At 43.1% G+C, this 13,415-nt stretch overlaps 2 protein-coding genes across 3 annotated transcripts; one reads left to right on the forward strand and one right to left on the reverse strand.

The window, feature by feature from the left end:
- The first annotated feature begins 1,876 nt into the window (after positions 1-1,876).
- On the forward strand, positions 1,877-6,173 carry LOC117901376. Of its 2 annotated transcripts, none has more exons than XM_034812086.1 (6): positions 1,877-2,536; positions 3,172-3,412; positions 3,473-3,753; positions 3,818-4,865; positions 4,929-5,271; positions 5,529-6,173. In XM_034812086.1, exons 1-6 carry the CDS (start codon positions 2,118-2,120, stop codon positions 5,834-5,836), a joined length of 2,640 nt encoding a protein of 879 aa, XP_034667977.1. In that variant the 5' UTR covers positions 1,877-2,117; the 3' UTR covers positions 5,837-6,173. The 2 variants fall into 2 exon arrangements, with proteins under 2 accessions (XP_034667977.1, XP_034667976.1); XM_034812085.1 differs by having other exon boundaries at positions 5,344-5,799.
- A 3,133-nt stretch (positions 6,174-9,306) lies between these two features.
- Positions 9,307-11,035, reverse strand: LOC117901662. Its single transcript, XM_034812501.1, has one exon. It carries the CDS (start codon positions 10,978-10,980, stop codon positions 9,637-9,639), a length of 1,344 nt encoding a protein of 447 aa, XP_034668392.1. The 5' UTR covers positions 10,981-11,035; the 3' UTR covers positions 9,307-9,636.
- Positions 11,036-13,415: the final 2,380 nt, after the last annotated feature.

A 13,415-nucleotide genomic window follows, 5' to 3' on the forward strand; every position in this document is an offset into this window, starting at 1 on the left:
GGAGGGAACTGTACAATCTATCTGTCCCAAAAGCGATGGTGTAAAGAGGTCCACTAGTTTTAGCCAATATCGGTATGGTGGTAAGAGTCTGTCAGAGTCCCAGTTCAGATTTCTAAGGCGAATATAATATATTGTTTTTGAACGGGTTTAAAAAAGAATTTGTTGCTCCTTGTACACACAAGAACAATACTGCAATATACAGTGTTTCAGTTATATACGGATAGTCAAACTCTTTTGACCAACGCTTAATAAACGCCAGGACTCCCTTAAGCAAAATGAATATCAATAGCTTGTTTTTGAAAAGGACTCCTAGTCAATCCAGAACATGGTGTACTAGAGAATAGGCAACACAACGTGGAGCACAGCGGTGAAAAGTCATAAGTTTGCACTTAGAACGGTTTAAGAAAAGTAGGTTATTCCAACACCAAATGCTTAATTCATCGAGGCCAAGTTGTATACGAGTATGCAAATACCAGTCGCAAAAGGAAAACAAATTTTAACGTCATCAGCATACATTAATGCAACTGAGTGCAAAATAACTTGAGTTAGATTGACAGGGGTATGGATTTTTGAGGCAGCTACCAGGCTGGAGGCTCCGACCGCGGATGGACATCCATCGGTGAAGGTTGGCCACTACTTACGAATAGAAAATTAGTTTGTTTTGCGCGCTTTTCTCTAATTATTCAATGTTATCAGTTAACATGGCTCTGTTAATGGTTTACACACATTTACTACTGAAGAAAAATACACAAAATGAAAACAGAAATTAAAAATCCACCCTAAAATGCAAACGTGCGAAAGTCCAGTTACCTGGAGGATTGAAGCACTAACCAAATAGTATAGCTGGGGCTTCTAGCTGAGTGTTCTACACGCACTAATACTTGTAGCTGGGACTTTGGCAGAGGCCTGGGACTCCGAGACGCACATTGAGCGGTGACGTTTCGCTTGGCCACTAACCAAATAGTATAAGTATAAGTATAGTATATTATACTATTTGGTTAGTGGCTTGGCTCAAGTTGAGAGTCTACTATACTATTTGGTTAGTGTTTGAAGTCGCTGGTGTATTTTACCTGGCACACCTTGAATTTTTTGTGACGTTTTTACCTGATGTCGACACCTTAGTTTTTTGACAAAAATTTCTCAGCGTGAAAGCTCCCTTGTTTCCTGAAAGCTCGATAGAATAAAAAACTTCAAATAAAATATAAATAAACAACTAAATATAAAATATTAATAAAAATAAAATCAATGAAAACACCATCCATAGTTGATTAGTTAGACGACAATGATGAAAAATAATTATAATGAAAATGAATGATAATGTCGATACCGGATTCTAGACCCAATTATGTTGTAAAGATAAAAGAACCGCCCCAAGACACTCCGAGCTTATAATATATACATACTTATGTTCCCTTATCGCCCAATGCTTTGTGCAACTTTCAGGAAAACAATAGAATTTATTTTCCTCTTTTGTTCCGCGCACTTTCACTAATTGTCAATGATATTAGTTAACATATGTACATGTGACTCTGTTAATAATTTACATACATTTACATACTGAAGACAAAGCTCCAGTGCTTCCAGAGGGGGTGATTTGAATGAAAAATTCAAATAAAAATTTGTAAAATATAAGGTCATAAGGTATACAATCCAATAAAAATTAGTATTTATAATAAGCAAAATTGGTTCCTCAATCGGACTAAATTATTGTTTCATTGGTGAAAGTCTTTGCAAGCTAGTAATATCAAATAGAACATCTAAATCGAGGAATCTGATTTAAGACTACGGTATATTTACGGTATATTTTGAAGATGCAATGGTATGTTTTGGTATATTTACGAGGCCCTGACGGTATATTTTATCGATGATACTCGCCACAATGTTCAAAAAATCAATGAAAGCCATAACGTGCAAAATTTCGCCCAAGTTTTAGCAACTTTTAAGCATGTCGGGGTGCAGTGCATACGAATTGATAGCCATTACATCGCCAGGATTACCGCAGCATTGACCACAAGAGGCGAAAATCATGGCCCATTGAATGAATGACAGTGTGAGATCGTTAGACGCGAGAAGACGTGAAGACCAAAAAAGCAAAGCCCAATCAAAGGAAGCAAGTGATGGCCTCTTCCTCTTCATCTGCGCGTGTGAACAACAAAGCTACATCCGCTGCTCCTCCTGCTGCCGCTGCTGCCACTGCTGCTTCTTTTTCTTCTGCTCCAGTTCCGTCGTTGGGTGATTTAATTGGTCACCAACTGCGACAACTCAAGCTGGAGGAGCTCCACTATAGAGATGAACTGCAATTGCTTCAGATTTTAACGCCAGTGCAACGGCAAAAGCTCAATCGGGAGGCTGATGGGGATGGACAGAAGGATGGTTGCAATGGTGGCGGAGACACCATGGTCGCATTGGCGCCACTTTCTAGGCCGGAGTATGGCGGGGAAGAAGATGACGACCTAATTGGGGCGGTGGGCGGTTTCAGTGTTTCATCCCCAACACCAGCAACGACAACGACGAAGGAACCGCTGTTGGATTTTAGGTGAAACAAACGATTCTTCGTGTGTTTTCGTGTACGTGTGTCCCAGTCAGTGCAAGCGTACGTGTGTGGGTGTGCGTGTGAGAACGAAAGTGTTTTTGCGCCCCAGGGCTGCAATACAATCAAATTATGCAAAATTGCCTTCCCGCAACTATGTGAAATTAATTCCACCTTTGGGGACTTTATTATCCGCCAATATAATGAATGGCATCAGAAATGTGTTTTGTAATTGTCAGGTGTGTTTTGTAACTTAGTGGGTAGGGGCAAGTGTTCAGCCCTGGTTGTGATTGTTGCAGGGCACATAAATATAGGGTAAGGGGCAGTCCGTTATGATAATTTGTTTGATTACCTCTCTCTGATTCCCACTCCTGGTTTGCAGAAATGCAACTGTAACGGATAATGCAACTAAAACGACTGTCTCGTTTGGACTGCCCCCACCTCATATAAGACATGCACTCTGATTGCATGCATTCGTACGGTTAAGTAGCATTTTCGCTGTCGATTTTGGGAATTCGGGTCACTTCGTTTTGACATTTTCTGTGAATAAATTAAGTGAACCCCATCAACCTCACCACCCGTCATATATAACCATGTAACGGCCTCCACCTGCGCCCCATTCTTGGCATAATTACTTACAGAACACATGTACTCAAATGGTTTCAACATCTACGCCACAAAACGGGCCACTTCAAGTCCGAGGAGGAGTCGCGTCGACTGCGCGAGGCCGGGAATGACTCATACCGCAAGGAGAAGCATCCGCTCAAGGCCAGCGATCTGTTCACAGAGGCCATCTTCCTGGCCCCGGCAAGGGACACGCTGGCCGCTGCTCTGGCCCATGCCAATCGCTCACTGGTCCTTTACGATTGTGGTCTGTATGCGGTAAGTGCAAAGATAAACTCTTTTAAATATTTCTTGCCAATAACAGTAATTTTATTTTAGGAATCCTATGATGACTGCCTGTGTGCTCTGGATTTAGGCTATCCGGAGGAGTACTTGCCATTAATAAAGCTCCGACAAGCCGCCTGTGCCTTAAAACTACGCAATTTTACGCTCTGCGAGGAGCATCTCCACGAGCTCCTGCACATTGAACTGAACCAGGTCTTCGAGACGCGCACCCACGAGCTCTGGCATCAGTGCGAGGTGCTCAAGGTGGAGCGTTTCGAGATGGCTGTGCAAACGGGCGATGACCTGGAAACCAACGACATGAAAGCCTTTGAAATGTGAGTTAGAATCAACCATCCACTAGGGACCACCATTAATCGATATTTTTATTACCAAAAACAGTGCCTGGTTGGACAACTCCTCGTCGCTGCATAGCACCCGTGCCCTGGCCAGGAATTCCCTCATCTTCGAGTCCGAGGCGGTAGCCATGGTGCCGAGTGGCAATTGTCGGGTGTGTGATTATTGTGGCATCACTCAGTTCATTCCTTTTCCCTGCATTTACTGCTCCAACCGCCTGGTTGTCTACTGCTCTCGCCAGTGTCGCTTCAAGCACGCTGCCATTCATGCCGTGGAGTGTTTTGGGCACCAAATCGAACTGTTCGAGTCCTTTGGAGAGGTGTTTGGCATGCCGCGTTTGCTGCAGTTGGCATTGCGACTGCTGATCACGGGACTGCCAGAGCTGCTGGCGCACTGCCGCAAAAAGCCGACGCTCAGCAAGCTATGGTCATGCATCAACGGCGCCCTGCTGGAGCGACAGGATATTGGCTACAGCTCTGTGCTGCGACTGGAGAGGCTTGAAGAAGAGCACTCCTCGGAGACGCTGATTTCCCTGGCACTGGCAGCGCACATTCTGGCCATTTACCTGAGCAAATGCACGACATTCTTCGATCAGCTGGAGAAGAACCTGCCCTCGGCCTCCCGCATGTCGAGTGCAGAGTGGGAGCTGCTGTGTGCGGCGCTTTTGATGCGCCACATCAGTCAGCTTCGCCATCGTTCGCTAACACACTGCCGCTCCTTTGTGCTGCCCTCGGATCCGCATGTGTTCTCGCCCCTCAATGAGTTCCAGCTGTGGGCAGCGCCCATGCGGCTGCAGGAGGGCCATCTGCATCTGCTGGCCGGCGAGGTGGCGGTCGTGGCCTATGCCGTCTATCCAGAGACACTGAGTCTCTGTCGCCACAGTTGTTCCTCCACCATCTGCAGCAAGTTCTCGGGGCGAAAGCTGACTGCATTGGCACTGCTGGACCTGCCGGCGGGATCGGGCATATATAATTGCTTTGCCAGCGGCAATTACCAGCAGTTGCGTCAGGGCGAACGCAGCAAAGAGCTGGGGGAACACGGCATCAAGTGCTACTGCAATGCCTGCCAGCTGTCCCATACGGATGATCAGTTCGTAAGTGGGATATGGCATATGATCAAAATTTACATGTCTTTACACCCTCCCGACTTTTTGCAGTACAAGTTCCATCGCTATCGTTGTGATAATCCCAAGTGCATGGAGATCTTCACGCCCCATGCCCTTCCCCATGCACCGAACCTACGCTGGTGGCTGTCCGAGGAGTACACCCAGCCGGAATACAACGGCGCCGAGCTGATTGTGTGTCCGCACTGTGACCAGGCGCAGAAACTGGAGTGGTTCTGGTCCTTCAATACATCCCTAATTGATTGCGAGCTGATCGAGGAGCGCTGCAAGCTGTATGCCGCCATTGAGCGTGCCGAGAGCCAGCTGATCGAGCTGCACGAGTGCAAGGTGGCACTGGCCCGGCTTCTGCTAGAGCAGTGCCTGATGGTGCATCGTGGTATGTCCGTGGGGAGCGACTGCTTCGATATTTACAATTTGTATCATTTACTTTGTTTTTATTCATTGCCAGCTCTTGCTTTCGCACTGATGTCATTTGTTTCACCTTCATCAAGTTTCGGGCTTCTGTTTTCAATCTCCCTACCATTTCTTTTCCTCCTTTTCTTGTGTGCAAATACTGCTATTACTATCTCTATCTCTCTGTGTGTGTATTATCTTTCTATCGGGTCGTCTAATTGCTGTCTGTGCGTTCGGAAGAGGGGGCCACCGTCCTGGATGACTGGGAGTTCAATAAGCTGGGATCCATTATGCGCGCCGTGCTGCCTGCTGTGGTGGCCCAATACGGCGGGCAGTCGATCGAGTATGTGCAATACTTTGCCTACTTCTGGGATGTGATGGCACTGAGCAACTACAAGTGTAACGATCGGGAATTGATGCAGATGCTGAATGCGCTGGAGTTCATAGCCGATGAATTCAAGGATATATTCATCAACTACTACGAGGATTATATTTCGCCCAAATATGCTGAACAGTCCTATGGCAGTGTTGTAGATACACAGGTCTAGAACACAACACAGAAATTTCTGGAAAGAAAGAAAGAAGCAAAAAGAAAAACGAGAAACCAAAAATCATAACTTAAATTAAAACTATTTTATTCTGTAGAGCAAACCACAACAAGAAACACACAAAAACCGAAAACAAATTCTAGGAAGGTACTACTGTTGATCCATAAAATATAGATATTATTATACATATATACTTTGTGCTATTATTCAAAAAATGGTGCTGAGATATTAAATTGTACGCAACGAATGTAACATTCATTTAGGTGATTAAGTAAATGACAAACAATTTTGACGAATCAAAAAACAGAACAAAAGTGGAGAAATCATTTTTAGTAGAATAATCATATCATGCATTATGTTCATATCACACCACCCTCTAGGACAAAACGATCAACTGATTTTTATAGCAAATGAGTTTTACATTTTGCATATGCGAGCAATATTTTGAGAAATCTAAAACTGCAAACGAAACAAAAAACAAAAGCAATCCCACTGTACGCATCCTAAATTTAGTTCGGACATTAATCAGATAAAAGGGAATGCAATACAACGTATTTTCAGCGAACAGTGGGGAGGACATACAAATCTCTTTCTAAGCAAAATCAAATTTAATAATAAGCAACAAATTTAGCTTCTGAGAAGCTTCTACCTAAGCCTATGCATTTCGAACCAAACAAAATCGGTCTCCGAATCTTGTTAGCCATCAAACCAGCAAAGATATTATATTGTTGCAGATACAGATCGAGTTAAAAGGTCCTCTCCCAATCACGTATATATTTGCTTGCCATTGGGCAGCCCGACTGTAAGCTTTTAGTGCTTAAAAATCAGATAGGAATCAATCGCAATCACTGCAGAAACGAAAACAGAATAACTTAATCAATATTCAATTTGTATTAAACCTCGCCTTAATTTTTGAAAGTGTTTTGAAGGAAGATGAAGATGAGTCAAAATATGAATTGAACAACAAAAAATAAGAAACAAAACCAATAAAAAACGCACTGATACGCGTACGCCAGGCAGTCTTCACACAGATACATACACACCAACACTTACACACACCAACACTTTCGGACACACATACAGACACGCAAACGAATATGATTTACTAAACAAAAATTACAACAAACAACAAGATACTCAAACAAACTTCTAGTAGCTATTAACAAATGCAATAAAAATTCTTTTAACAAAAATAAAGTCCATCGAATATATTTTTGGAGGAAAAATTGATTTGAGCACTTATATAATTAAACCATTTCTTGGGGGGTTATTTTGATACCCGGTACTCGAAGAGTAAATAGGGTTTATTGTATTTGTGGGGAAAAGTGGATGTACGTAACGCACAGAAGGAAACGTTTCAGACCCCATAAAGTGAATATATTCTTTATAAGCATCAATAGCCGAGTCGATTGAGCCACGTCTGTCTGTCCGTCCGTCTTGTTGAGCGCCTGGATCTCAAAGACTTTTAAATATAGAGCCACCAAATTTTGCAACCAACACATTTTGCATCCAGACATTTTGCATTCTGTATGCTCACACTGTTGAAAGTGTATTTAAAAAATGAGTCCCGCCCCCGCAAATTGCGATAATCTGGTGTATTCATAATTTTTAAGATACAAGAAAACTAATAACGCCATTCCGTAGGGAAGGACTACATATATCTATCAGATCACCGAATGAGCCCCACCCCCTGCTGCCCCCGCAAAAGGGCAAAAACCTCCCAAACCTACAATTTTAAAGAAAACGAGAAGGGACGTGTGAGACGCTTCTTACGCGTCACAACTACATCTGCACCTTAGCGGTTATTTGTCAAATTTTACATTTTTTCTTCATCTGTCATCTACATCTACAACACTTCTTATACCAACACGCTCCTTTAGCTCGCTCCCCTTCCCTAGACCCACACACTGCAGACTCGCGGCATAGGCAGCGACGCGGCACTGCGCGAAGCAGAGTGTGAATGAGAGAATGTGCAAAAAACAAATATTAGCTGCGGGACGTGGTGGGTTTGGCCACTGCTAATTAATTTCTTCATTGTGGCTATAATAATGCTCCAATCGGATCCCAATTTGGTGATCTGATAGATAAGGTCATTCCCTACGGAATTTTAGTTTTCTTTTATCTTCAAAATTGTAGATTTGGGAGGTTTTCGCTCTTTTGCGGAGGCGGAAGGGGGCGTGGCTCATTTTTGAAATACACTTGTAACAGTGTGAGCATACAGAAGTCTGTATGCAAAATTTGGTGGCTCTAGCTTTTATAGTCTCTGAGATCCAGGCGCTCAACAAGACGGACGGACGGACGGACAGACGGACAGACAGACATGGCTCTATCGACTCGTCTATGGATGCTGTTCAAGAATATATATACTTTATGGGGTCGGAAACGTTTCCTTCTGTGCGTTACGTACATCCACTTTTCCCCACAAATACAATAAACCCTATTTACTCTTCGAGTACCGGGTATAAAAATAAACTAAAAACGCCATTCCGTAGGGAATGACCATATCTATCAGATCACCAAATTGGGATCCGATTGGACCAAAATTATAGCCAGAATGACGATATTAATTTGCAGTGGCTAAACCCACCCCTTCAAGCAGATTTTTTTGTTTTTTTGCACATTCTCTCATTCACACTCTGCTTTGCGCAGTGTTTGCGGCCGCTGCCTCTGCCGTGAGTCTGCAGTGTGTGGGTCTAGGGAAGGGGGGCGAGCTAACGGAGCGTGTTGGCATGAGTAGTGTTGTTGATGTAGATGACAGATGAAGAAAAAATGTAAAATTGGACAAATAACCGCTAAGGTGCAGATGTAGTACTGAGTGCCGGGTATAAAAGTTGTGACGCGTAAGAAGCGTCTCACACGTCTCTTTACGTTCTATTTTTTGCACATTCACATTCTGCTTCTTGAAGTGCGTGGCTCTAGGGGAGGCGGGCGAGCTAAAAGAGCGTGTTGGCGGTAGAAGTGATGTACATGTAGATGATAGATGTAGAAAAAATGTAAGATGTAAAATTCGAGAAAAAAGAACCACTAAGTTAAATCTATACTGACTGAGTAATTCCGTTGTTTCATATTTCTAAAAGCTATTACAATATCCCATGGAGTTTTTGTGGTTTTGGCTTAGAACGATTTCCAATTATACAATTTTGAATGCCTTTTATTCATTCTTTAAAACTGTGCGAACAAATTTAAAGTAGTAAATCCATGGATTTTTGCTTGATTTTGATTTACACCGACAGATCTGCGCTTAAGCTCTTCCAATTCTTCCGCGAAATCCAAAACAGAATTAGGTATAAAGTGCATTTTGGTTAAGTTGTCAGAGTTATAGAAAACTCAGTCGATTGATCTGTATTTATGTTTTGACATTAATTTGCTTGATTATTCTTATAGACATGGAATATTATATTGATTGTTTTAGACATTTAGAATATAACTTTATGCAGCGAGAATCAGGGATTATTTAATCGAAAAGAGGATTCAAATTTAATGGAACAAATATTTATTAGGATTGGCATATTGTTTACTTTATCAACTTCGAGCTTAAAGAAACTTATTTTTTAATTATAAAGTAATTACCAGCTTTTCCTGAAAATACTTTCAGATTACAGATATTGGCAGAAAATATAAATTCTAATGAAAAGGTTTATAATTAACACAGCGTATATAATCTGGATATAATCCTCTTAACTATTCCATAGACTAATAATAGTTTTTGTTGGAGCATATAAATTTCATTCAATTTTCTTAAGAACTAAGCAAAAAATATCATTGTTTAGATTTCATTCTAGTATAAATATTTCCCCTATTTATTTTTTGGTAAGGAAACTCATGAGATTCCCCTGCTTTGATTTCGATGCTTCCTTGCCGACTTTGGTTGTCGCTAGAGGCGATTTCTTCTTGGCACCTGCAACCGAATGTGAAGGCGAATACTTATTTTTGGCAGCTGCTGCGGAATTGACCGGTGAAGCCATTGTTTTAAATGCCTTTGATGGCTTTGTGGGCTTGCGCTGAGTGACGACAAAGCCGTCATCATCCAGAAAGGTTTCATTCGAGGGATCTGCCTCCATTTCGTCATCCACTGTGTGGACTTCCTCTTCGGCGCTCTTCTTAGTGGGCTGCTGCTCTTCGTCTTCGGAATCGCTAATGCGACGACGCTTGCTGGTGGTGGGTTTCTCCTCGTCGAACTCGTTGTCCGAGGCCATTACTTTGCGTCGTATTTTGTTCAGTTCTTTCTCCTCCTCGGATGATTCGGCGCTCTCATCGTCAAACAATTGAATGGACATGTTGGCTGTGGATTCCTTCTTTTCCTCATTCAGAGGGGACTTCTTGGCCTGGCTGTCAGGAGACTTCTTGATCTGGCTTTCAGGGGACTTATTGGTCTGACTCTCTGGGGACAGCTTCTTGACTGCTGTGGCAGCAGCTCCTCCTGCTGGTTGCTTCTTAAAAAAAGTGTCCATTGTATTGGCTTTGCTTGGCGTAGCTTTGACTTCTTTGGATTTGTTGCTAGCTGCAGGAGCTCCCGCTCCTGCAGGTGAAAAGAAACTGTTGATGCTTCCCTTCTTTGCTGCTTTGCCCTTTGATGCCTGCTCCTTGGGCGATGTTTTCATTAGCTCGGTTTCAGTATTTTCCTTGCTGTTGGAAGGGTTTTTGAACCCATTTGTAGCAGTCTTGAAGCCGTCATTCATAGCAGTCGGTGCCCTCTGGACGCCATTGGTTGATGGACCTGAGTTCTGCACACCGTTCGTGGCCCTGTCCTCTGCAATTCTGGTACCAGAGCGCCTCTCCACGCCGGCCAGCTTCACCTCCAGGTGCTGCATCGGACGGAACACAGTCGCCGGAGACTTGGAGCCCCCTGCAATCTCCACGCTGTAGAGCTGCCACTGCGCATCCCGCAGCTTCGTCCGCCAATCCTCTAGCTTGCTCTCCTGCACAATCGTGTAGAACTCATCATTTGTGCCATTTGTCAGCCCTGTGCCATGGACCAGGAATCGCTTCTCGAATCTCGTTGCAGGCTCCTTCCCTTTGATATACGCCTCCAACGTGTCATTTACCTCCTTGTAGGATAACTTGTACTCCTCCAGCAGGTCCGTGACCATCACGCGACAATCAAAATTGATCAGGCAATTGTTCAAAGCCTTTTTTAAACCCATTTTTTTGTATAAATATAATTATTTGTCGCGAAAAATATAGTAGTGTGACCGCGAAGTTAACGATCAAATATACCGGTAGACCCTCGGATATATACTGAAATATACCTTCTCCTTTATATACAGTATCTATTCCAATCCTAAATCATTTTCATAAAAAATAAAATTATTTTCATAAACTATTTTTTACCGATTGATGAATTGACTTTCTGTGGCCTGAAAGCTTTGTTGGATAGTAATACTGAGAACCAAATCAACATCGTGGAAATAGATTTCAGTTCATGGCTGATAAGAGAACAACCTTGTTTAAGTCACACACCATGCATTTTTTCATAGCAGAAACTAAAATATGTATGCAAAATGTAGCAAATGTGTAGTTCCCGTGTGGTTACCATTCCAATAAAAATCATATTACTCGATATTGATTTTCTTTTTAATATTATTAGGCACTTAATTAGACACTTAGATCATTTTACTGAAATTAATAAATTAATTATTTACAATTTGTGTTCTTTTGCATTTGCATTATTGGCAAATGCATTCTCAATTCAACTACCCTCTCTTTTTGTTACTTTTTTATTTTCAGTTTGAAATTCAAACTTCCACTGCAGTACACATGTATACAAAAAAATAGATGATTCGTATGTCTTTGTTAGTTAGTTACGTTCCTCGCACAAAAGAAATAAATAGCAAATTTTAGGATAGAATTTTTTGCGTTGCTGGATATCCGCATTAAGCCTAGTACTCAGATCGAAAAAAAAGGGCCGCTAGAAAAATCAAGGATGATATTCGTGTGGAACCGATAAGACATTTTGAGAGCACAAGTTACTTTTTAGCGTCTGTACGCCAAGCAGTACCACTAACCATATAGTATAGTAACCATATATGGTTAGTGGCAGTAATCAGATCGACAAAAAAACAGGCCTATTAAATCCAGAAAGTCAGCGTATAGTATTTTGTGGTATTGATAGTATTTGTGTGGTATTGATAGTATTTGTGTGGTATTCGTTGGTATGTTGCTAGCAGCTCGACAAATTTAGATTTGTTTTATATTCCGAGAGGGTACCTAGCAATCAGAGAGTAAAATCTCAATCAAATCGAGGCAGCAATGCCGATGAAGTTGAAAGATAAATTATTATTATAGATGAATGAGATTATATTGAATGTATATGCATTTTTAATTTGTTTAACTTATTTGAACGCCAGTTGCTTCATGTTGCCAAGACACAGACCCGGCTGGGCTGTTAACAAAATGTTTTAAGTTGTTTTCCTTTTGGGACCAAGGACTGCTTCACAGGGTCGTGCCGTGGAGGGGCGAAGGCTGCAATTTGGGCGCCACAACAACTACAACTTTGCCACGGGCGCAAATATTCCTTGGCTGCAGATGTTATTTCCAGACATATGTATGCCTATTCTCAAGGATTATTCAATTTATGCAATTTCAATTATATTCAATTTTCACACATTTTAAAAAAGGTAAACAAAACACCACAGCTGCCTGAGAAGTGTAACCGTACGAAATGCGGTTTTCACCTCTGGTCACACTCTGATGATAGCAAAATTTATTGCACATTTCGCTAGCAAGTGTGTTTTTATACCCGGCCTCCACTTTAGCCACCTTCCAGTCTGAGGTTGGCAGTGTGGGGTTGCATCTCTGCAACATCGTTAGGATCCGCTCGGGATCCTTGAACGTGGCCGGTACCCATATACGGTCTCTTGGCCTACTTGGCACCTCGCTCCAGTCTACAGCGACGAGCTTCGCCCCTGCGTAGACCTCACCGATTTGCGCCACCGCAGCTTTGTATAGCTTCACGGAGCGCTCATCCTCGCAGGCTACCACTTTTATATTTCCCTGGAACCATCCCATGTCCTTGCAGACTGGGGGTGGCCCGGGATCCTTCTCTAGAAGCTCGAAGCAGCGGTCGGCCAGTGCCGCTTCCACCCACTTGCATTGGCTTCTGGGTATTTTCCCCTCCGCGCTGCCTTTATCGAGAACGCCTATCAGCGTCCTCTCCTTGGCAATCTGCGCGAAGGATACGTTAGGTAGAACCCTGGATCGCTTCGCGGCAGGTCCGGGCGTCTCTTGAGAGCGTTGCCTCTTCTGTTGTGCGGCCACCTTCTGTGGCTCCACACTGAAGTTGGGCAACACCGTCGAGGCCCATTCTACTTTTTCAGCCAGTCTGCTGTCGGACTGACTTCTTGGCTGGCGTTCTGCCGACGGAGTATGTGCCCAGCACTTCTCTTTTCGGCATAGCTATACTTCTTGGCTTGACGCTGGTAGATGGCAAGTCCTCCCCGCCGCTTCACCGGAAGGTTGAGCAGCCGCAATATTGCTTAGCTGCCCTACCATGGTATCAGTTTTGGGTGTTGACTTTCTACCCATCCCAGGTTTGGGATGGGATCCACCCGGATTCGTACCCGCGTCTTTTACCGTGCAG

The sequence above is a fragment of the Drosophila subobscura genome, chromosome U (genome assembly GCF_008121235.1).
Source record: "Drosophila subobscura isolate 14011-0131.10 chromosome U, UCBerk_Dsub_1.0, whole genome shotgun sequence".
Taxonomy (NCBI): Eukaryota; Metazoa; Arthropoda; class Insecta; order Diptera; family Drosophilidae; genus Drosophila; species Drosophila subobscura.